This window comes from Anolis sagrei, chromosome 3, assembly GCF_037176765.1.
Source record: "Anolis sagrei isolate rAnoSag1 chromosome 3, rAnoSag1.mat, whole genome shotgun sequence".
In the NCBI taxonomy this organism is placed as follows: domain Eukaryota; kingdom Metazoa; phylum Chordata; class Lepidosauria; order Squamata; family Dactyloidae; genus Anolis; species Anolis sagrei.
This window is the reverse complement of record NC_090023.1, coordinates 251,890,796-251,914,344: the sequence shown is the minus strand read 5'-3', so window position 1 is coordinate 251,914,344 and position 23,549 is coordinate 251,890,796. Positions and strand designations below refer to the sequence as shown.

At 39.8% G+C, this 23,549-nt stretch overlaps 1 protein-coding gene and 1 pseudogene across 4 annotated transcripts in view; one reads left to right on the top strand and one right to left on the bottom strand.

Moving 5' to 3' along the window:
- PHC3 (polyhomeotic homolog 3) overlaps positions 1-23,549 on the top strand; it is a 63,016-nt gene that overhangs the window by 8,009 nt on the left and 31,458 nt on the right. For 3 of the 4 annotated variants that reach the window (XM_060767537.2, XM_060767536.2, XM_060767538.2), the window contains 3 exons: positions 315-392; positions 3,475-3,633; positions 8,450-8,548. In XM_060767537.2, coding sequence (XP_060623520.2) covers positions 315-392; positions 3,475-3,633; positions 8,450-8,548 — 336 coding nt within the window. The remainder of the gene's footprint in view (positions 1-314; positions 393-3,474; positions 3,634-8,449; positions 8,549-23,549) is intronic. The other variant, XM_067466044.1, reaches the window with a different exon arrangement.
- LOC132770516 (A-kinase anchor protein 4 pseudogene) lies at positions 11,131-13,482 on the bottom strand (annotated as a pseudogene).

Below are 23,549 nucleotides of genomic sequence, written 5' to 3'. Positions count from 1 at the left end.
AATTCTATTTTTTGTGTTTGACACTAAATCTGTTCCATAGGGAGTAGTGGAATTTGTTACTGGGGTAATCAGGTTGTTAGCTCAAGATAATAGCTTCTGAATCTTCTTAACTGTGCAAACATGCCATAAATAAGGATAAAAGGATTGACTGCAACTTTGAAAGGTCTGAAGGCCATGGACAAAGCCATTCTGGATTTCTTACAGCCATTGGGCTGCCTAGCTGATGTTACTGAGCAAGATGTTGAGTTTATCATGTTCAGACCCTGTTTATTGCAGCATAAATGACACATTTGACTGATGTACTTGCTATTTAGGCAAACCTGTCAGGTGGAAGGCAGTGTTCATCCCCCAATGGCAGCGTCACTCAGCAGTCAAGCATGTCAGAAACTTCGGTGAGTTTCTAAAGTCTTTTTTTCTTGAGCCACCCTTTATTATTTACCATATTCATTATTGAATAAGGAACCCAATTTTCATGTTCCAATATATTCTGTACAAAGAACTATTGCAGGAGCAGAATTTTCAATTCTTAATTATTTGCCATCATTTGAAGTGTGTTGGATAAAACATGGATAAATCTTGCCATTGAGACTAAATCCCTGACACTAAATGTTTTGCAAGAGCAAAAAAGTCTGTATCATTTTGAGAGACATTTAGATGTGAGTTTTATTAAATGCCTTAGAAAAAGGAATTCCTCCAAAAAGCGGCAAGAAACTCAGTTTTAATATTTTAATTAACATAGAATCCTATTACCAGTAAATTCTGGTGACTGCGGTTTAAACAAAGCATCATGGTACTTCAAGTAAGGGAAAGCTTCTGGCTACAATTTGGCTACAATCAAATTCTTTAAACTCTAGAAGTAAAATGAAACTTATCAGTGGGTATCACAGGTTGATTATATCATAATTAATGACTATTTTCTATACACATTTAATCTTTAAAATATATTTTAACATCCATTGACCATGGTTAAGAAAATGTAACCTGGCATCCAGCAATTTTTGCAATGAACAAGAAGGTGACCAAAGATACTGGCAGCAGTCTAATTTTGACAGCTGAGGTTCTGGGAGTTTACCAAACTGTAGAACATAATGCAATCGAGCAGATTTTGGGGTAATAACACAGCCAGTTCTCCACATTTGTTGGTTTTTGGGGCACAGACACCCCCCCCCCCCGATGAAAGTTTAAAATCACAACTTAAGAAATTGCTATTATTTTCCCCTGAGAGAACACCTCTCTAGAAATTTCTAGGCCTTCCAGCATGACTCTATGATCAACTTCTGCTGGAAGCTAACCATAGATGATGATGATGATGATATTTATTTATACCCCACTTTAGCTCTCCCGGAGGGGACTCAAAGCGGCTTAACATAAAAGCATTAGTACACAATTTAAAATATACAAACATTAAAACAGAATTATGGGTAAATATAAACAGTATTAAAATTCACAGTTAAAAACCATTCAAACATATTCTGTGCATATGCAAAGTTAAAACCACAGCACCCCCGGAATTGATCTTTAAAACCTTCTTCTTTAAAAGCCTGCCTGACTAAAAAGGTTTTAACATGCTACCTGAAGGACAGCATGAAGGGGGCCATTGTGGCTTCCCTGGGCAGAAAGTTCCAGAGTCAAGGGGCAGCCACTGAAAAGGCCCCCTCTCTCGTTCCCACCAATCGGGCTTGAAATGGAAGGATCCAAGAAAAGAGCCTCTCCTGAAGATCTCAGAGCCCGGGCAGATTTGTACAAGGGGATGCAGTCAGCCAAATAGCCTAGACTTGAACTGTCTAAGACTTTAAAGGTCATAACCATCACTTTGAATGGTGCCAAAAACAGACTGGCAGCCAGTGGAGCTGCTGCAACAGGGGGGTTGTCCACTCCTTGTAGCCAGCCCCAATGAGCAACCTGGCTGCAGTTCTTTGGACTAGCTGAAGTTTCAGAGCACTCTTCAGTAATCCAGATCAGTTGTAACTGAGACATCCTGTCTGTGGCCAGATCTGGCTTCTCAAGGAACAGGCTCAGTTGGCACACAAGTTTTAATTGTGCAAAGGCTCTCTTGGCCACCACAGATACTTGGGCTTCCAGGTTCAGCGCTTGTGCTGGGGATGACTGGTGTAGCTGCTGGTGTGGCTCCCAAAGTGACCCATTCAAGGTGGAATCAGGTGTCAAATAAGGATGTGTTATTGCCCCAACCTTATTTTCCATCTTCATCGCTATGATACTTCAACTTGTTGATGGGAAGCTTCCCACAGGAGTGGAAATCATCTATCGGACACATGGCAAGCTATTTAACCTCAGCAGACTGAAAGCCAAAACCAAGGTTACAACAACATCTGTTATAGAACTCCAATATGCTGATGACAATGTCATCTGTTCTCATTCAGAAGACCTACAAGCCACTCTAAACACCTTCGCAGAAGCATACAAGAAGCTTGGCCCGTTGAACATCGAGAAAACCAAAGTGCTCTTCCAGTAGTCACCAGCCAATCCCTCTCCAAAGGCAGAAACACAGCTTAATGGTGTAATATTAGAAAATGTTGACCATTTCTGCTCCCTTGGCAGCCACCTCTCCACAAAAGTCAACATTGACACTGAAATACAACACCGCCTGAGTTCTGAGCACAGCATTTTTCCGAATTAAGCAGAGTGTTTGAGGACCAGGACATCCGTAGGGATACCAAGCTGCTTGTCTATAAAGCTATATGCCTGCGAAACGTGGACTATCTACAGAAGTCACATGCAACTCCTGGAACGATTACATCAGCGTTGCCTCCGAAAAATCCTGCAAATCTTTTAGGAAGACAGGCAGACAAATGTCAGCGTGCTGGAAGAAGCAAAGACCGGCAGCATTGAAGCAATAGTCTTCTGCCATCAACTCCGCTGGACCGTCTCCCAAAACAATCGCTCTACTCCAAACTCAGGAATGGAAAACAGAATGTCAGAGGACAGGAAAAGAGATTTAAAGATGGGCTTAAAGCCAACCTTAAAAACAGGCATTAACACCGAGAACTGGGAAGCCCTTGAGCGCTCTAGCTGGTGGTCAGCTGTGACCAGCAATGCTGTAGAACTTGAAGAGGCACGAATGGAGGGCAAAATAAAGAAATGTGCCAAGAGGAAGGCGCATCAACCAACCCCGACCGGAACCGCCTTCCACCTGGAAACCGATGACCTCACTGCGGTAGAAGATGCAGGTCAAGAATAGGGCTCTGCAGGACACCAGACTTGGAGGACAATTTTACTTGGACAACGAGGGATCGCCTAAGTAAGTAAGGAACAGAGAACCTACAGATTTCTAGAGTGAATATTGTGAATCAAATCTGTGAATAATCATATCTGCAAAAGTCAAAACTGCATATGTGAAGCTACCAGTTTTCACTGGAACTCAGAACAATATAGGGTTGTATCGGATTGCATCCTGTCGTTTCAATACTGTGATCAGTGAACTTCATGATATAAATATGTACTTTCTTTCTTTAGATTAATCTTTCAACTTCGCCGACGCCTGCTCAGCTAATAAGCCGATCACAGGCCTCCAACACCAGTAGCAGCAGTCTTACCCAACAGACAATGCTGCTAGGGAGCACCTCCCCTACTCTGACTGCCAGCCAGGCTCAAATGTACCTCCGAGCTCAAATGGTAAGTCTTATTAGAAAATTTTAAATTTTTCCAAAGAACTGGTGAAATTAATTCTTTAGTTTCTTCAGCTAATGGTTCCCTTCCTTTGCTCCATTGAATTTCCAACAAAGAATGTATAATTGGACATTCCGATACACACACACAAACCTAAAGTAGTCAGTCACCATAGTTCTTGATATTTTTGTGGCTGAAATATTTAGATTTCAAATGTTGGTGTCATTGTAGCAGTGCTCCTAACAGTTTTTTTTTTTTTTCAATTGCTGTAGTAATTGAAAAAGACATTCTCCCCACCCCCCCTTCAGTCTCCTATGTGGTGTCATGGTTTGAGTGAACAGGATTCAAATTTCCAATTGTCCATGGAAGCCCATTGGGTAGTCCTGGGCAAATGATGCCCTCCCAGCAAAAGAGGAAGACAACAACAATGGTAAATCTCCTTTTCACAAATTTTGTGAAGAAAACCCTTGGATGGTTTGCCGTGAGTCAGAGTTCATTTGAAGGCATATAAAAATGAGAACAGTTTTGATTTAAAATAAGAGAACCCCTTAAGATATTATTATTATTATTATTAATAATAATAATAATAATAATAAAACTTTATTTATACCCCGCCACCCTTTCTCCAAGGGGACTCGGGGTGGCTTACATGAGGTCAAGCCCAACAACACAGCAATACAAATATACAGCATAGGAATACAGCAGTAAAATATAAAGAAAAAATAAATAAAATACAAGAAACAATATAAATAAGCAAAACAAACAATATAAAATCGCATAATTGAACACAAAAAAATTTGATCACAGTGGGTTGGTTGCAAAGATTAAAACTTTAAAACCACTGGGTGAGAGAGCAATGTAATGTATCTGCACAGGGGATCCGGGGGATGGGAAGTAGGGTTTAATTGCACTAGCAGGTAAAATAAAGTGCATTAGATGTCCTTCTGCATTTTGGCACAGATTATATCGAGGATTAGAGAAAGAGAAGTAATATTGGTACATAGGATATGAATAAAATACATGGGTTGTGTCCATTTGTGACTTTGCTATAGTGAAAATTGCTTGCATCTGTTACAGCTTTTGCATTATTCCCATTCTATTCCAGAGGATTCCTCCCAAAATAATTGGGAGCAACTTATGGGGTTGGGTGGGTTGAGGACAGGGGACTTAGGTGTGTTGAGGGTTTTGGCTGGAACTGAATGCTCAGATTTGTGTAAGCGAAACTGTTTTCACGTATCATCGAATGCCACTCAATAGCTAGAGTTTTGAAAGTTTTCACTGATAAGGAGAGAAGCCACATGTAAAATTAATCTGCAGTCCATTTCTGTGGCAGTAGAGAAAGAAAGGACACACTATATACGTAAATGACCATGTTCCTTGCTTAAAGACGGTATTTCAATCTCAACAGAAAAAAGGAAAGGTGTATCTTAAAGTGCCTTTGAAATTTCTACATACCCTAAAATTGTTGGGTTTGTTTCAAAATAATATTTTTTAAAAATAACAAGTGCTTGGAGATATGTCTTCCCTTTTCTTCCAATCATTCTGTTATGTTCTTTCCAGTATTTGCCTCTTTGACTATTTCAGCCTTACCAAGACTTAATAATGCTTTTAGTCCAAATATGAAGAACTGTTATGTGCAAATAGTTCAAGAGTCGCCTATATGCTCCTTGGATAAATTAACATTACTGTTTTGAACCCCTTAATGTAATGTATTTCTTGCTAGAAAGTAGTAAACAAATATTTCTTGAGTTTGCCTTAAGTCCACGTTTTATAGTAGACAACAATTTCTGGTTAATTTTTGGGTGGGAGAGGTATAGCCTGGCTATCATGACTGAAGACAAGATGTTCAGGGTAGCAGATTTGTGCTACATTAAGATGCATCTGTTAAATGGTTTTGTTCATGCTCAGTGTTGGTACATTCTGAACGGTATGACTTTCTTTTTGGTAGCAAATTTCTTTTGCTTTTTGGTAGCAAATACAGAGGTGCATCAGGCCAGTACAATCAGCTAAATCTATTCAGTTTTATGTGTAGGTCTTGCAATAAGGGTGATCCTGTAATTTTATAAGCATTGCAAAGTAATCCTGAATAGCAAGCATTTTCTAGCTTCTGTGTCAGGGATGGGGGAGTATCTTTCTCTCCAGTGTTATTAGTCTGTGGCTCCAGTCAGTCTAGTTCTGCTGTTAGTAGTGTAGTTTTCATGGCAACACATTTCCTATCCTTGTTAGAGAGAAAAGAGTAATTGAGTGGTCTGGTCATTCCTAGGGAGAAGAATGACAAACATCCCTTTTGTCTACAGCCTACATGTTTTGTGATATTGTGATATTGCTGTTCAGTAGTTCTCAACTTGTGGGTCCCCAGATGTTTTGGCCTTCAACTCCCAGAAATCCTAACAGCTGGTAAACTGGCTGGGATTTCTAGAAGTTGTAGGGCCAAACACCTGGGGATCCAGAGGTTGAGAATCACTGTTGTTGTTGGACTATGTATTTTGAGATTATTTTCTTTGATCCTAAAAGAATGAACTCTGTCTTACATAGTGTATTAAAATACCATGTTCCTTTCCATTATAATGCTTCTTCGAATCTAGTTGGCCATGGGTGAGAGACTTAAAATGAGTATGGAGGTCTAATTGTCTGTTATGGAAATCTTTGAAGGTCATGTGTACCATTCATCAGTAATATTGTGTAAAAAGTCTTCAGCTGTTCAGAGTGTTTGGTTTCTTTTCTGGTCTTGAAGATCTGGCGATGATCATATGTACTACCTTAAATGGTTCAATAAAAGAATTCTGTTTTGGCTTTCTCTGATCCAGTTGAGGTAGGAGATATTAGATTAAACTTTTTCAACCCAAAAACCAAAACATATTTCTGCATTATCCTTTGAAGAACCAGATTACAGTGTTGTATAGAGCCAAATCAACAGAATGTCATTGTACTGGGAAGGGGGCAAGGGGAGTCCTATCTTCAGTGGTGAGAAGATCAGATGAGTTGGCATTGTCAGATAAGAATGCTTTCTTCCTTCATCTTCTTATAGTAACACCAGAGGCACCCCAAGTGGCCAGCTACTGGTCAAAGGACATTTAATCAACTACCAAGCTTGGAAAATTTGTGTTTTGTTTGTTTGTTAAAAATGCAATACAACTTTTTGGTTTGCTCCTGACATGATAAATAAATAAATTCCTCCATCAGCAGCTATATCTTCCTTGCCTTCCCAACAGCTAACCTAAGTGGAGAGGCAAGCGTCTTGTACTGTATATGTAGAATCCTCAGGCTGCTTTGAGGGGGCAACTCCCTATGGATCAATTCTCTCTTTGTTTCCGCTTTCCTAATTTCCCCTGCTATACATACACAAAAGCAATAATCACTTGCTCAGGAAATAGCAGTATCAAAGGGAGTAGTACCTTTTTGGGAACTTCTGCCTTGGGATTCTCCAAGGGCCTTGAAATGACTCTTGATATACAAGCGACTCTCACCTTTTCTACTGAGAAAGGAAGGGAAAGCCTTTAAAAAGTGCATTTCCAGTTTGCTCTAGCTGTCCTGAGATGACGAATGAACTTTGCTCTCCTCTTGTCATTTCCAAAATTAAGAAGTAGGTGGCAGCTTTTGTGGGGCTTTAGCAGAGTTCATGAGAACTGCTGGCTAATACTTCATGGAATAGAAGGAATCCTAGACTAATTCATTTGCAGGGAAACTGATTTTTGTGGGAATGGAGTCACAGTATGTCAGTGCAAGCCTGTGGGATGGAAATCTGCATTCCTTCCCATTAACCTCACCATCTTCCTGGGATGAGTTGGAGTAAAATTTGGGGAAAAAGAGGTAGAGGTGTTTTATTTAGATTTTATCTGTAATTTTATTTTTAAATTGTGTGATTAATGTCTTGTAATGCTTTGCAGGATGATTTTATGTGATTTATAAAGCTGTGCTGCTTTTCTGATCAAATATATATTAAGAAGTATTTTCAGGGTGCTGCACAATGACTTCAGGTGTGAAATTTCTGAGTTTTTGAACTAATGTATGAGAAGAAGAGCAAGGAGGGAGCTGTCCTAGCCTCCTTAAGGAGAGAGGACCAAAGCCATGGTAGCAGCCATTAAGAGCCTAAGAAGGTAGAAGGAAGAGAGAAGGGGCTCTCTTGAAGATCTCAGGTGATCATAAAGGGACTCATGGTCCTTATTGTAGATGAGTGGTCAACTAATCTGCCTGCAACTCAAAGAAAAAACTTGAAATGGTGCTCATGTAGCATGGTGCAGGAACTAATTGGCACTGGTACAAATAATTAGTACAAGCCAATCGTGCTCTTGGACATCAGTAATACTCTCACTATCCGTAGTTTTGAAAGTTCTTACTTATCTGTCCTTACTCTGAGTCATATAGAAGTACTGCAAGTAAAGCTCAATACTACTGAAGCACTGGGTGCAAAACCACTTCTGAACTTTTCTCTGCTGTATTGTTAATCAAGTCAAGACAGTTTGGTTTCAGTTGTCAAACCTGCTCATCCCTATGACAGTAAAAACAGTAATAAAACTTATTTCATAGCAGCAACTTTTTCTCAGGCTGCTGAAACTGGAATTGCTTGTTCTTTATATATTATCTTTCTGTAATAAAGTTGTCGTAAGTAGGGTGTCTCTCATGTTCAAGTTGGCTGAGTTGGTTCATTTTCTTCTTAATTGCTTCTAAATACAAATCCAAGAGGGATACTTAATTGAATTGTTTTTGCTGGTGAGGAGAGAAAGATGGAAAAGGTGCTTGTATATGAAAAAAAATCAGATAGCTGTGTGCATGCACCTGTGGTCCAGTTGGTCTTTCAGATTTCTTTTTACTGCTTCCACAGCTGATTTTTACACCTGCTACCACTGTGGCGGCTGTCCAGTCTGACATTCCTGTTGTGTCATCATCATCTTCGTTTCCCTGTCAGTCTGCAGCTACTCAGGTGAGCTCACTTGGAGTGTGTGCGTGTGTATTCATTTCACGGAGACTTGATTTGCAGTTCTACACTTTGTGTTTGCAGCGCTTTGTTGTTCTAAGTACTTTCACTAAATGTGCTTTTGTGTGTCTAAAATAAAATCGTCTTTCACAAAAGGCCAGAGTTCTCATTTTAAAACTTCAACATTTTCCAGATACCATAGAATCTTACCAAAGTTTAGAAGTGTTTAGCCTAGTTCTTTTCTGAAATACAAGGTGGTTGCCTGTAAATAGCACCTGAAAAAATAGGCATAATGATACCTGAAATTATTATTACTAACACAATTCTTAGTTTGTTGGCTATTGCGCCTCTTTTTTTTTTACATCTGTTATGAACATTTCTATTTCAAGTTGTTACATTTGAATATGTTTTTAAAAGACACAAGTATATTTTAAATTGCAAAATAGGATTTCTTTAAGCCTAAAAGCTAGACTTTGAAAGAAATGTGACATTCACTGTAAAGACAAAACAATGAAGGGTTTGTTGCTCACAGCGGAGACATTCAGCATTTCGTGGATATGCTTCCTGCTATTTCTTTTTGATATACCATTTTGATATTGTGGAGCCCATACTGCGAATTACAGTGATATCATGTGGTGTTTCTTTCCTTTAGAAGAAATATTGGGATGTAGAAACAGCTGGATGCAATCAACAACGCTTTAAAAAACTAAGAAAAAAATCCGGTTTCTTTCATTGGAGCAGATATGAGTAATGTTAGAACAGTTGTGAAATCTGTGATCTGTGTGTAATCTGATGCAGTTGCGTTCAGACTACATATATAGAGTAGTACAGTTACTCAGAGCACAGGATCAATTGTGTATTTCCGCTGGATATTACTGCTTTTTAGTGATCTCCTCTTCCTTCTGCAAACATTCCTTGCATCCTAAGAACCCTTTTCACAACACTGAGAAATTCTATTGAGCAACTTCTTGGCTGCAGCTGGGGGAAAGTCTCAATTCCATTAATAGATGGACTTACTATTGGATACACCATTGGATGTTGGCTATTCTCAGAAGGTAGAGTTTGAAAAAAGGAGCTGAGTTGTAGGTGTTGTGTGTAGGAATGCCACTTCATCTTAAAGACAGCTGCAAGTTTACAGTTGTCGTAAGGCATACAAGGAACACTGACACTCTATAGTTGATCTTGTGTGTGACATTTCTTTCTTGCCTAACAAAGCAATAACAAATGTATATAGAGAGCCACCATGGTAAAGCTGTTTGAGCATTGGACTGTGACTTTAGAGATCAGGGTTTGAATGCTTACTTAGCCATGAAACTTACTGAGGGACTGAGCAGGTCACACTCGCTCAGCCATAGAGGAAGGCAATGGATAACCTCTTCTGAACAGTATTTCCAAGAAACACTGTAATTGTTTCCTTAGGATTGGTCTTGATCAGAAATGTCTTGAACTCAGCAATAACATGGAGAGCCAGCGTAGTCTAGTGGTTTAAGCCTTGTGCAAAGACACTGAAAACCAGGCTTTGAATGCTTGCTCTGCCATGTAACCCAGTGGGAGTTCCTTAATAGTTCCCACTATCTCAGCATCAGATGATGGCAATAGTAAACCTCTTCGAGCCCCCCCCCCCCCCCAAAATCATATGATTACAAAAATGTAGCTACAAGCATAGTTGGTAGAATAAGTTACAATAGTTAAACAAACCTATTACATGAAGGGTGTGTGGAGTCATTTATAAGAATCATGGAAGTGGAGAGCAATCACAGTCTTAAAACACACGCATCAGTATAGTCCATCCTGTGGGTCTAAATATTTATCCTCTTTTCTTTTGCATTACTAATAAATACCACTGCAAAATTATGGATGTTAAAAATTATATAGGTTTCGGTTCATAGGAAAATGAACATAGATGTGCAAGAATAAATGCAGTGTCATTTAGACTATTGCTCAACCATGAATGATTTTCTGAAGTTGGTGGATCAAAGAAGGGAAAAGGGGATCTTAACTCAGTTTTGAAGGCAAATTGTAATGAGCATTTAGAGGTCCAGTTCGGTGTTGGACTAGCAACTGGGAGGCCAAAATTTTGAATCCCACTCAGCAATGGTGGAAACCTACTGGATGATCTTAGGGAAGTGTCAGCCCAAGAGAGAGGCAAAGACAACTCCCTTCTGAACAAGTCTTGCCAAGAAAACCATGTGATAAGATTCTCTTTAAGGTAGCCATAAATAAGAAGTCACTTGAAGGCACCAAACAACAACAGTGTCTTCATTCCTCATTGCCAGAGGCAGATGATGAAGATCGAACAATGGGGATGTTCTATTAACAGAATTCATAACAACCCAATAAAAATGCTTTTAGCTTTGTTTCATTGTTCCTTATTACCCACGAATGTGCATAAACATTAATTTAAAAAAAACAATAACCACTGGAGATTTGTATTTTTTTATTGGTGCTTTTGCCCAGCTAGTGTGTAACAGCTTGTGGAATTTGATGAACTGTTGTCTATGGAAAATGAGCTGTATTGTTATTCCATTGAGTAATTAAGATTGCACTTCGCTGGGTGGAAGTAATGAGAGGGAGGTGTTGGCACTTGTCTACAGATTAGCAAGCAACCAGTCAAGAAGTCCGCTACGAGGCATGTTTCCCACAGCGGCGTCAACCTGTTGTTTCTCAAAATACCTCATTACCTCCTGCAAAATATCCCCCACACTTGCACCCTTCTTAGCGGCTTTGTCGGCCAGTTGAGGAAGCTTCTTCAGCTCCTCGTCATTCTCATTCATGAAAGTGAGATTGGGCACTTGGAAGTGGGAGGCAGCCATCCACTGGAGGATAGCCTGGAGTTCCTTGTTCTGTGAGCTGTTATTGGCAGTCTGGTTGTTCACAATCACCTCAGAACCAGCAGGCACAAGTGGCTTTCCAATATTGCCAGAACGTGTTTTCTGACATGCCATTGAATCTGGGCTTGCTACACCTCTGTTTCTCGCAGTAAAGTATGTGCCTTGTTCGTCAGAGAAATCTTCAACAACAAAATCGGGACTCTTAGTCATGTACATACACAGCTTCATCACAGATTCCATCAGCTGATCAATGAATTTCTTGTTTATTTGTTCCATGTTTTCAGAATCCACATCTGAACCATACTTGGATTTTGTTGTCTTGGTAGATCTGTCGTCATATGTACTCTGTTTGACATTCTTGCTTATTTCACATTCATCTACACTGAAACCAGCTTCTTGTAGGACTTTCTGGATGATCGATAGGAGAGCACTTTGTATTTCTCCTCTCTGATATTCTTGTTGTTGTGGATCACCTTTGTAATTATGAGATGATTTAGAGCCATGTTTGCCACCCTTTTCGAAATAGCCAAATGAAGATGTGTTTGACTCATGAACCGGCTCTTTGTATTGAGTTAACAAATGTTGCTGTATCAGCATTAAAGCTGTCAAAATGAGGTCCTTGGCAAGAAACTCAGTTGTGGAGCTACTCTTTTCTGGCCTCTTGTCATGAGGTCTGTCTGGACATTTGCCACCTCCTGCTTTTGATCTCAGCATGCTAATTCCATCCTTAATTATTGTCTCGCCTACTTTCTGGGCTGACGTCTGTCCCATGTCTGTCTTTACTTTTTCTCTTGTATGTATTCCACCTTTCAAAGATGCGAAATGCATATTTGGAGAATTAGCATCTAATGAACATCCTGTTTTCAGTAAAGAATATACAAGACTGTGTCCTCTCTCCTTTGTTTCTGTCATCAAAGCATTATACATTCGTAGTACCATTGCTTCTAAAATCTCAGTTGACTTCTGGGTTCCTGCGTTGAAGAGATTTTTCTTCACTGTGGTAACAAAATCTGAGTCTGTCATAAGGACCCCAGTGACATTATGTAGATTTTTCATTGTAGAGTCAATTAAGTCTGATATGACATCTCTTGTGTGTTTCAGAAACACTCTTTTCAAAACCACACAAGCTGGGAGTGGTGGTCTCTTGTGGATCTTTGTGGCATTCACAAATGAAAATGTCATATCTTTAGCATTTTTGTTTGCATAAACCATTAGTCCTTTGTTAAAAGAACTGCCTTCGGTGCGAGCTGACTGCCTTCTTGGGTGTATCAAATGGGCATGTGTGGGCTTTACATCATCATCCTGCATAGATTCACTTTGGTTGGAACATACTTCCCCGTAAAAAAGAGACGTTTTCTTGGGAGAGCCTTTCTCATCCTTCTTGCCCATGTTGTCTTGAGATGATTTGGCACTGGGCTCCTGGGCACTTTCCATAGCCTCATTCACCATTTTGGAAGCAACCTTACTTACGCAACTAGGGGGAAGAGGTTTCCCATCTTTGGTGGCATAGATTGCCTGTCGGATACATTTGCTGGCAGCATCTTCCAGATTTTCAGAGATCTCTTTACTTGCCATTTGCATAACCAAAGTACACAGCTTTTGAACAGTACTTGCTACTTCATCTGCAGCTTTCTGACCTTCGCAAGCCTTGAAAGCTGTGTTATTGTTATTCTGAGACATCTTGTCAGCTGCTGAGGGCTTTGGTTTAGGAGGGGTCGGTGAAGGGGTAAGCGCATGTTGGAATCCACATGCGTATTTTTGCAGATCGTCAAAGAGCCAGGACACAACATTGAGTTCTTCAGTTGAACCTTGTTTGAACAAACAAACAGCTCCTTCTGTCTTCGACTGTTCAGGTGCATCACTGTCCTTTATTACAATAACCTCTTTGTCCTGCATTTTCCCTAGATCGAGTCCGGTGACAGATTCATTGCCTTTAGACTGGCCAGCAGCATCTTTGCCCGTATCATCGTCGGTGTTCTTTATGTTCAGGCTGGAGACATCAACAAAACAAATCACTTTGCGGTCCTGATCTTTTCCTCCCTCAGGATTGTAGAGATCTACTTTACACACGCCTGCTTGGCTGTGCAACCAGTCCACTTCCTGAGACATCTTCTGAGGTTTGGGAGTAGAATCCGATCTAGGACTGTATAGGGTGTTCTTTTATCAGTTGAGCTGCTTTGATGACCCAGCCAGACTGAAGATGTTGCCTCCTCTCTCAACTCTCCATGCTCTTCTGGTGCCAGATGTCATTCCCACTTGTGTGCACACATGGTCTCTATGGCAGCAGTGACATCATAAAGGAGTAGCATTGCCACCCACCAGTTATTTCACAAGGAATTGATGCACAGCCTTTCTCCCCATCCACTCTGTCTATCTAACCTGTGAAAAGATTGTCATTTATGAAGTGAAATGAATGGCACAGCTTAGATAATCAAAAGTGGCTATTTTCTATGTTGTATTTTAAAAATTCTGTATGACTCCAATAACATTTCTAGTGCATTTTAGTCATTATCTCTTTTAAGATCTTTACTAAGAGCCACAAAGGTCAAACTACAGTTTAAAAGTTGATAGGCATGTACTCCAGAGGTTTTACTATTCTGTTCTTTGAGTGCAACTATCATTTTTGGCCCTCATAGCTGTGAGTAGATTTCAACTAAAAGAAAGCACTCTATCTTTCATCATCCTCTGTTTAGAGTTTGCAAGCACATAATTACTGAACTGCTTGTAGTACCATTTAAACTGCATACATACAAAGAACTATGAATCAGAGCAGAGAAGGTTGCCATTTGATGTCTTTAGAAGGAAGCAGTCTTAATTTCCCTACCTAGTATTCATTGATGGATTTATTTTCCATTTTCTTAAAAGGAACTGAATAATCTAAATAAGTAATGCTAACATTTAACATTCAATATGTGATCCTATCCACACTTATTAGGAAGAGAGTTCCATTGAATTCAGTTGAAGTGTAGAATTAGACTGTGCTTTACCTTTTTTTTTTTCCTAAAAGAGTGTCAGGGCACTCATAAAGGTCTATGTGTAGTCATCCCTCCACATTCATGAGGATTAGGGGCACAATTCCCATACAAAAATGGAGGAAATATGAATACCTGCAGTAGGGGAAATGGTGAAATGGGGCACCACTTCTGCAGAGTGGGCAGAGCTGATCCCATGCCCCACTTAAGTTATGGATCCAGAATCCTTTTCTCTCATCCCCACCAACCACGCCTGCGAAGGGGATCGAGAGCAGGGCTTCTCCAGATGATATCTTTGTATTTTGAAAATACAAAGAATGAATATATTTTAATAAAACTTACCTGGATTGTAGTATAGGTAATACATTATTTTTCTACACAATCACCACTCAGTTCAGTATCTGTGGGACAAGTTTTTGATGCCTGTGTCTTAGAAGTTTCCCTCCGCCTTTTTCAGCCAGTTCGTTACTTTGATTTTCACCTCATCGTTGTCGGAAAAGTGTTTTCCACCAAGGTGTTCCTTCAATTTAGTGAACAGATGATAGTCACTGGGTGCAAGATTGGGACTGTGAGAGGGGTGGCTTAAAACATCCCAGTCAAATGAAGTCAACAACTCTTGTATTGCATGAGTAGCATGAGTGATGTGTGAACGCGCATTGTCATGAAGGAGACAGACTCCCACCATCAGCATCCCATAACGTTTGTTTTTGATGGCTCTGTGAAGTTTCTTCGTGGTCTCACAATATATTCCGTACCCATTTTGTCACATGCTTTCTTCACATTACATCCTCTCCATAAACCGAAACAATTTCAGAATGAATTGTAGAGGTGTTCATGCCCTTAGCACTTAGGTAACATATTACAGTGCAAACTTCGCACTTGGAGGGAAACGGAATGAGGACACTCATCTCTAACCGTCACCACAATGCCAGTCAATGAGCAACTGATGACTGGCAGTGCTTGTTTGCTTCCGCTGGCTTCCCACTACATGGCAGTGATACCAACTTCCCCCAAGAAAATTCCCCACGAGAGCTATGTGCCTTGTAGCCTTACTTTCTGGATAACCTTTGTACTTTCTCCAGTGGAATTGGTTCTATTGAAATATTTCAGTCTGACTCTAGTTTGTCTCACTCTATAGAACCAGCATAGGAAATGATACCAGACAAAGAACAGGTTAGCAGACTAACTGTTCCGTACCATACAAAGAACAGGTTTGCAGTCTAATTGTATTTCAATAATCAATATTTGACAAAGGATTGATTTATATATACCTATGTTTCTCTCTCTGTGTGTGTTTTATTTGCTTCATAATCTATTTATAATTTTATCTTTGAACTTTATCATCATTCAATGTGATGACTCTGAGGAATGGAGAGACCACAAGAATACATATTTTTTTCTAAAGTAATGTTTAGAAAGGATTCTACATATCTGGTAGTCACTGTGTGCCACAAAAGAAAAATGATTAGATATTTTGTGAGACATGAATTCTTTCTGTTACATCTATTTTGGAAGGTATAAAGTACTGTTGTGACTTTGCAGAAATATTTATTCGTTATTTGATATGTCTCTACAGTTTCTATCTAAAACTTCAGTTTCTTTTATACTTTACTATTTATCATGCAAATGTGCAGTATAGTTTACATCAGAAAAACTGGGCTTCTGAAGCTCCTGCTCAGTCCAGAGATCCTGGTCTTGATCTTAAAACTGCCATTTGTAAATAAGAAAAATTATCTCCCCCCCCCCCCCCCCCAATTTCATCTTTCTCCTTTCCCTCAGTGCTCGTTTCTAACTGCAGTTTAACATTGGGTGTATCTATCTACTCTGTAGAATTTATACAGTTTGATACCATTTTAATTACCATGCCTCAGTGGTATGGAATTACAAGAATTGTAGTTTGTTGAGACAAAGAAGACGGAAAACCTTGAAAAATTACAATGAACATGATTACATAGCCTTAAGCCATGGCAGTAAAAAGTAGTATCAAACTGTCTTCTGCAGTGTAGTTGAACCTATTATGTCCTCATCGTGGCTGATTATTTAAGAGCTAACCTAGGTTACCATGATTATATTAAATATATAATCTATATAGTGGCTTGCATTAATCTTGATAAAATAGTGAAGAGTAGAGGCAAAGATGAGGTACTTTGGCCACATAATGAGAAGACAGGAAAGCTTAGAGAAGACAATGATACTGGGGAAAATGGAAGGAAAAAGGAAGAGGGTCCGACCAAGGGCAAGATGGATGGATGGATGGTGTCCTTGTAGTGACTGACTTGACCTTGAAGGAGCTGGGGGTGGTGATGGCCGACAGGGTGCTCTGGTGTGGACTGGTCCATGAGGTCACGAAGAGTCGGAAGCGACTGAACGAATAAACGACAATTGCTTGCATTAATTTATATTACAACTTCATTGACCCAAAGGAACTATGAGCGAGGAGGAGAATATAAGGATCTTGTGTCACTTTCACAGTTGCTTTGGAATATCAGAAGCTGATTTCCTTTGTGGAAGGTCCATATTGTCATCAACATCACCATCAGTTTATCATTTTTAAAACTGCTTTTGTTTACAAGCTCTCCAGCCTAAAATATAATGTATCATCAATTTATATTTAGGCTTATGAGATACTAAAATTAAGCATGCATGATTAAACAGTTTATGATGGCATGAACTAAAGTTCAGCCGACACTGAAATATGAGCTATTTGTTTTTACTCAAAATTGTCCTTTACAAATGCATATAGCTGAAATTGTTAAGAGTATTTCTACATGAAACCATGGATTGAGGCTGTTTAGAGTGTAGTGAAGTCAGGTGTCACCAACATGCATAGGATGACCAGCCTTATTCTTTTTCGCCTACCATATATATTCATGTATCAATACAAGTCAAGGGCAGGATTGGGGCCAAAAGTAAGGATATGGATATGACCTATGAATATGAATAAGTTGCAGATCATTCTGTGAAGAGATGTAAGCACCAATGCTTCCTCAGGGGATCAGCTGCTTCTGCTCACTGCTGCCATTTCCCCATGCAGGCCTTCAGAAAGGCATTCAGAAGTGGTGCCACAGCAAAGAGAGTAGGGGGCTCACTACTTGTTTTATGTCCTACCAGGATGGACTAAGCTCTTACTTTGCACTCAGAGAAGGGCAGGGCTCCTTTCTGGATAAGAGTTATAGTATAGTATTCATGTTGGCCCAATAATAAGTTGTCCCAGGTTTTTTTGGATTTAATTTTTTTAAATTAAAATTTCTGGACTTATACATGAGTATATGAGGTAATTCCAAGGAAGCTGTTCTTATGCTAAACTGGTGCCTGGCACATCTTACACAGGATGAAGACAAATACATTGAAGCTTAGTGTAGACAAGAAAGAGGTTCTCCTGGCCAGCTGAATGACAGATCTGGAATAGGGATTCATCTTGTGTTAAATTACACTCCTCTTGTAAACACAGTTCTTGCAGTTTGGGGGTACTCCTGGATTCAGCTCTGAGCTTGGAGACCTGGGAGGGAGCACCGACTGTTTCTGTCCCTTGTAATATGGTACATTTGGCCATGGTGGTACATGTAGGATCCTGTCGCAATGCTTGGTGGCAGGAAAAGTCTGGATGTGTCATCCTTTGGCACATCACTCGACAATACTTTGGATGGCTCATTCACATTTAAGGAGGATATTGGGCACATTTACAGTCATAGTAATGGAGTCATGCTCATAAGTGTAATGTGAATATGAAACAGGTCATAAGTCTGTCTTACAACATCATAATTAACAGGAGGCCAGCCTATTTTTGTCCTTGTTTCAACTCACGTTACCATATTCTTGGTCTTCAGTTTAATGTTATGTAGAGGTTCGCTGAAAGAAGGTCCACTAATGGTTACTGTTCCTTGTATCTTGTTTATCAAAAATGAAAGAGACATGGGGAACAAATATAAAATATACTGTAGGATTGACATAGATGTAAATAGGTATCAGGTTAGTAATTAATGGACTGCTAGAACTTCCTCCAGTGGGAATGAATGTCCATTTTGATGCTTCTGTGTGACTGAACATATTGACTGAAAAATGTGCTGCCGCATTACTAATAAAGTATCCCCTTTAATGAAGAGTGCCAACTCCCATGATTCCATAGCACTAAGCCATGGCAGTTAAAGTGGCACCAAACTGCCCTCATTCTACAGTGTGAATGCGCCAACAGTTTTGTGAAACAATCTTTCCCTGTCTCTGCTTCTTTGAATTGTGTCAATGATTCTTTTACACATTTATTTGGGAGTTGTACTCAGAGAGGCTTCTTTCTAATGAGACATGCAAAAGATTGTACTGCCTGTGGTTCCCTCCCTCCCTATAAACCATTGAGTCTGGTTTCAAAGACTTTGGGCAAGCTATTGTAGTTTTTTTTAAAAAATATCTACTTTCTTACTGTTGCTTCTTGGTCCTTATACAGATTCCTCAGAAGACAGACAAGGTGATTTGGTATCCCCATACCACCAAGAACTTGCCACAGTTTATTATGATCCACACAGTCAAAGGCTTTAGAATAGTCAGTAAAACAGAAATAGATGTTTTCTCTGAAACTCCCTGCCTTCCTCCATTATCCAGCGGATATTGGCAATTTGCTCTCTCGTTCCTCTGCCTTTTCTAAACCCATCTTGTACATCTGGCAACTCTTGCTCTATGTATTGATGGAGTCTTCCTTGCAGGATCTTGAGCATTACCTTACTGGCATATGAAATAAGTGCCACTATACAAAAATTTGAGCATTCTTTAGCATTTTCCTTTTTTGGTATGGGGATGTAAGTTGATTTTTTTCCAGTCTGATGGCCATTCTTGTGTTTTCCATATTTGCTGGCATATGACATGCATCACCTTGACAGCAGCATCTTTCAAGATTTTAAACAGTTCAGCTGGGATCACTGCCATCATCTCCTGCTGCCTTGTACCTTCCAAAGTGAACCATCAATAATAACGGATGGACCTCACAACCTTGGAGGATGCCTGCCATAGATGCAAGCGAAACATCAGGAGAGAATTCTTTTAGAATATGTCCATATAACCCGAAAACCCGAAAAACCTACAATAACCCAACTGGTGGAACTTCTTGGTAAAAGGAAAGGACAGCTTCTTACATTCTTTAGATAAGCTTGCCCTATCCTGTGCCCCTTATCCTGATGGTAGCGCGCACACTGGTAACCTTGTCTTATCCCCTTATGGAAGTAACACAAAACAGCTGTTCTTGAAACAGCTTATCCATTTATCATCATCAGTTTTATTTTTTACCCACATCTCCTCACAGCTCGAAGTGGGATACAATGCAGTTGAAACACAATTCCATTAAAATACCTAGTTTAAAATATATAGAACAAAGATTAAAACACCAATACTAAATTTAAAATTCATAGTTTAAAACTGACTGGGTAGGCCTTCCTTAAGAAATAAGTTTTAATTGTGCCTTAAATTTTGACAGCTCATTTAGGTCATGATAAGGTCCTCTGAGTGATAGTCACCAGTTGGGTTCTGACTAGTTGTTGTAGATGCCTCCCAGAGGACCGCTGTCCTAAAGAGCAGATTATGTGGGAGGAGGCAATCTTGTAGGTAACCTGGACCCAAAACATGAAGGTCTTTCAAGGTCAAAACCAACACTTTTTACTTTGCCCAGAAACTAATTGGCAACCAGTGGAGTGACTAGTATGGGTGTAATATGCTCACTCCTGCATTTTTTTTTAACTCAACACAATTTCTGAACTTGATAAAGAGGTAACCCAATGTCCAGCGTATTGCAGAAGTCCAACCTTGAGGTTACCAGTGCATGCACTACCATCTTCAGGTGCTCCAAACTTAGGAAGGAGCATGGCTTATCAGCTGAAGCTGGTAGTAAGCATTCCTGACGGTTGCATCTACCTGAGCTGACATTTGGGGAGAGGGATCCAGGAGACCTCCCAAGCTGCGGACATAGACTTTCAGGGGGAGTGCAACCTGATCCAGAACTGGTTGACACACCTCCATCCCTAGGTTACAATTCTTAATGGCTAGCACTTCTGTTTTGTCTAGATTCAGTTTCAATTTGTTTTTCTTCATCCAGTTCATTACCTCCTCCAGGTATTTAGTCAGAGGAGACACACAAATAGAGAAATATATTTGTGTGTCATCAGCATATAGACAGCATCCTGCCCAATTTCCCCTGGATGATTTCTCCCAGTGGTTTCATGTAAATGTTAAAAAAGCATGAGGGACAGAATGGTATCTTGTGAGATGTCACAAAGCAGCTTCTCTATTGATGGGCAGCTATCCCCAGCATCACTATACAGAATCTGTGTGAGAGGTATGACTGGAAACACTGCAACACAGTGCCTTTCCTAACCTCTTTTCAGGAGTTCCAGAAGGAATTGATGGAATCAACACCACTGAGAGGTCTAATAACATTAACAGGAACACACTCCTCCTATCAGTGTTATGACAAAGATTATCCACTAACTCAACCTTAGCCGTTTCAACTCTGTATCCTTCTCTGTAGGCAGTAGAAATGGACCAAGGATGTGTGTGTCACCCAAGACTCCTGGAGCTGGAAAACAAGTACCCTCTCAACCACTTTCCCCAAAAAAGAAGAGCTAGACACTGGGCTGTAGTTATTAAGGTCCAGGGGATCCAGGGAGGACATTTTTCAACAGTGGTCTAACTGACCTAGTATACATTTGATTCTATGCAATTAGTTACTTTTACAAACAGTTGCTACATACATTGAATCATACTGGTGTTGGTTGTGAGCCAGTGTTGGTATAATGGTTTGAGCTTTGGACTATGACTTAAGGTCATGATTTGAATCCTTGCTCATCCATAAAACCCACTGGGTAGCCTTGGGCAAGTCACATACTTCCAAACAAATCTTTCTAAGAAAATCCTGTGTTACCTTAAGTTCACCATAAGCCAAAAATGACAACGGCATGCAACAAAGGCTGTGATACTAGAATCTATGAACTGGGGCGGTCTTAGTAACATTCCGCTAGAAGACCAACAGAACCTAGAGGAGGAATGGGGCTTCTGCACTGATTGATGTTCCGGGTTTTAGCCTGCCACTTTTAGACTCTCACTTGCTGAGATGTTCCTGCGAGTGTTTCTGCATGCAACCAAACAAATTTCCATCACTGATTTAATGGGATTAGAAAATGATAATCCTCCTTTCCCCACTCCTGCCTTCCATGCACCTCCAAAACTGGATCAGAAGAAATAGGAAACCTTCTGGAGCTGATTTTTGGATGGCACTGAACAGGAATGAAAATTTCTTTGCTGCCTGTTATTAATTTTATTTCCAATTCAGATATTACATACACCTGGCTGTTAATTGTATTGCTTGAGGAAAAAATGTTCCATTTAGAAAAAAATGGTCATCCCCTGACTTTGTGCTATATCTAAATGAGCTCACATAGCAGATGTTAGACTTGTGGCACCTTAAAACTATTAAATGTTATTTCATATATGACAGTTCCCCTACTATGGAACCATCACTGAGGATGCATCTGCACTAAAGAATTAATGTAGTTTAAAATCACTTTAATTGCTACGGCCGAGTGCTATGGAATCATGGGAGTTGTAGTTTTGTGAGGCATCAGCACTCCTTGGCAGATTTAAGACCATGTAGAACTACATCCAAAGTGGTTATATAGCGTCGAACCAGGGTGGTTAGTCATTAATTCTACAATGTAAATGAACTTTGACAAATAATGATAAAGATTAAAGGTTATGCATCTAGCGGCTGATGCGTATAAGTTGGTCATATTCAAATTTACAGAATTCCATATGTATATCTAAAATGGGGGAAATTAATATTGAGGGAAGGAGTGGATGCTGTGTGTCTGTGTGCACGTGTATGGTGTGCATGTGTGTGTGCTTGTCTTCAGCTCACCTGTCGACTTATAGTGACCCCATGGATTTCTCAGGGAAGGAATATTCAGAAGTGGTTTTGCTGGTATTTATTGGCAGTCTCCCATCCAAATATGGCTGTTACTTACTTACTTACTAATAGATAGCTTGAAGGAATGTGCACAGGAACATTTTTATAGATGTTTTGTAGGGAGCTGAAACAGACTATTAACAGTACGTTGGCTTTAGCCTTTAACACAGCTTGTTCTACAGCTTGAGAGTCAAAGCCTATTGTCTTTTTTGTGGCACTCCTCAGTCTATTCAGTTTTGCTTTATGAGGTATGCCCAAGTCCAAACCAATGCATTCTCCATAAGCACCATAAAATCTAGTGCATTGTGAGTAGACACATATGCAAGTGTATTGTTAGATTACTTTTTTAAGCTGTTTAGTTTTAGAAATCATGCTTCTTTTAAATGGAGCTAAACCAATAAGCTGGCTAAGAGAAACGGCAATTTGGCAAACTAGGAGAAAATATTATTGAGATTAGGTTGTTATGAGTTTTCTGGGCTGTATGGCCATGTTCCAGAAGCATTCTCTCCTGACGTTTCACCTGCATCTATGGCAGGCATCCTCAGAGGTTGTGAGGCCTGTTGGAAACTAGGAAAATTGGGTTTATATATCTGTGGAATGGAAGAAAGAACTCTTGCTTGTTTGAGGTAGGTGTGAATGTTGCAATTGGCCACCTTGATTAACATTTAATGGCCTAGCAATTTCAAGGTCTGGCCGGTTGCTGCATGAAGGAATCCTTTGTTGGGAGGTGATTAGCTGATGCTAATTGTTTCTTGTCTGGAATTGCTCTGTTTTTTACTGTTGTTCTTTATTTACTGTTATGATTTTAGAAGTTTTTAATACTGGTAACCAGATTTTGTTGATTTCCGTGGTTTCTTCCTTTCTGTTGAAACTGTCCACATACTTGTGAATTTCAATGGCTTCTCTATGTAGTGTGACATGGTAGTTGTAATTCCATTCACACCTACCTCAAACAGACAAGAGTTTTTTCTCTCACCCTGAACATTCCACAGATATATAGACGCCATTTTCCTAGTTTCCAACAGACTCCTCAACCTCTGAGGATGCCTGTCATAGCTACAGTGATTCCAGCCATGAAAGCCTTTGATTTATTTATTTTTTTATTTATTTGCTTTACTTCTATACCGCCTTTCTCAGCCGAAATGGCGACTCAAGGCGGTTTACATAGTAAAGGTCAACACAACAACAACAAGAAAGCAGTTAAAACACATTATACAAAACATCAGGTCAAAACAATCATAATCCTAGATATACGCCTCAGCAAA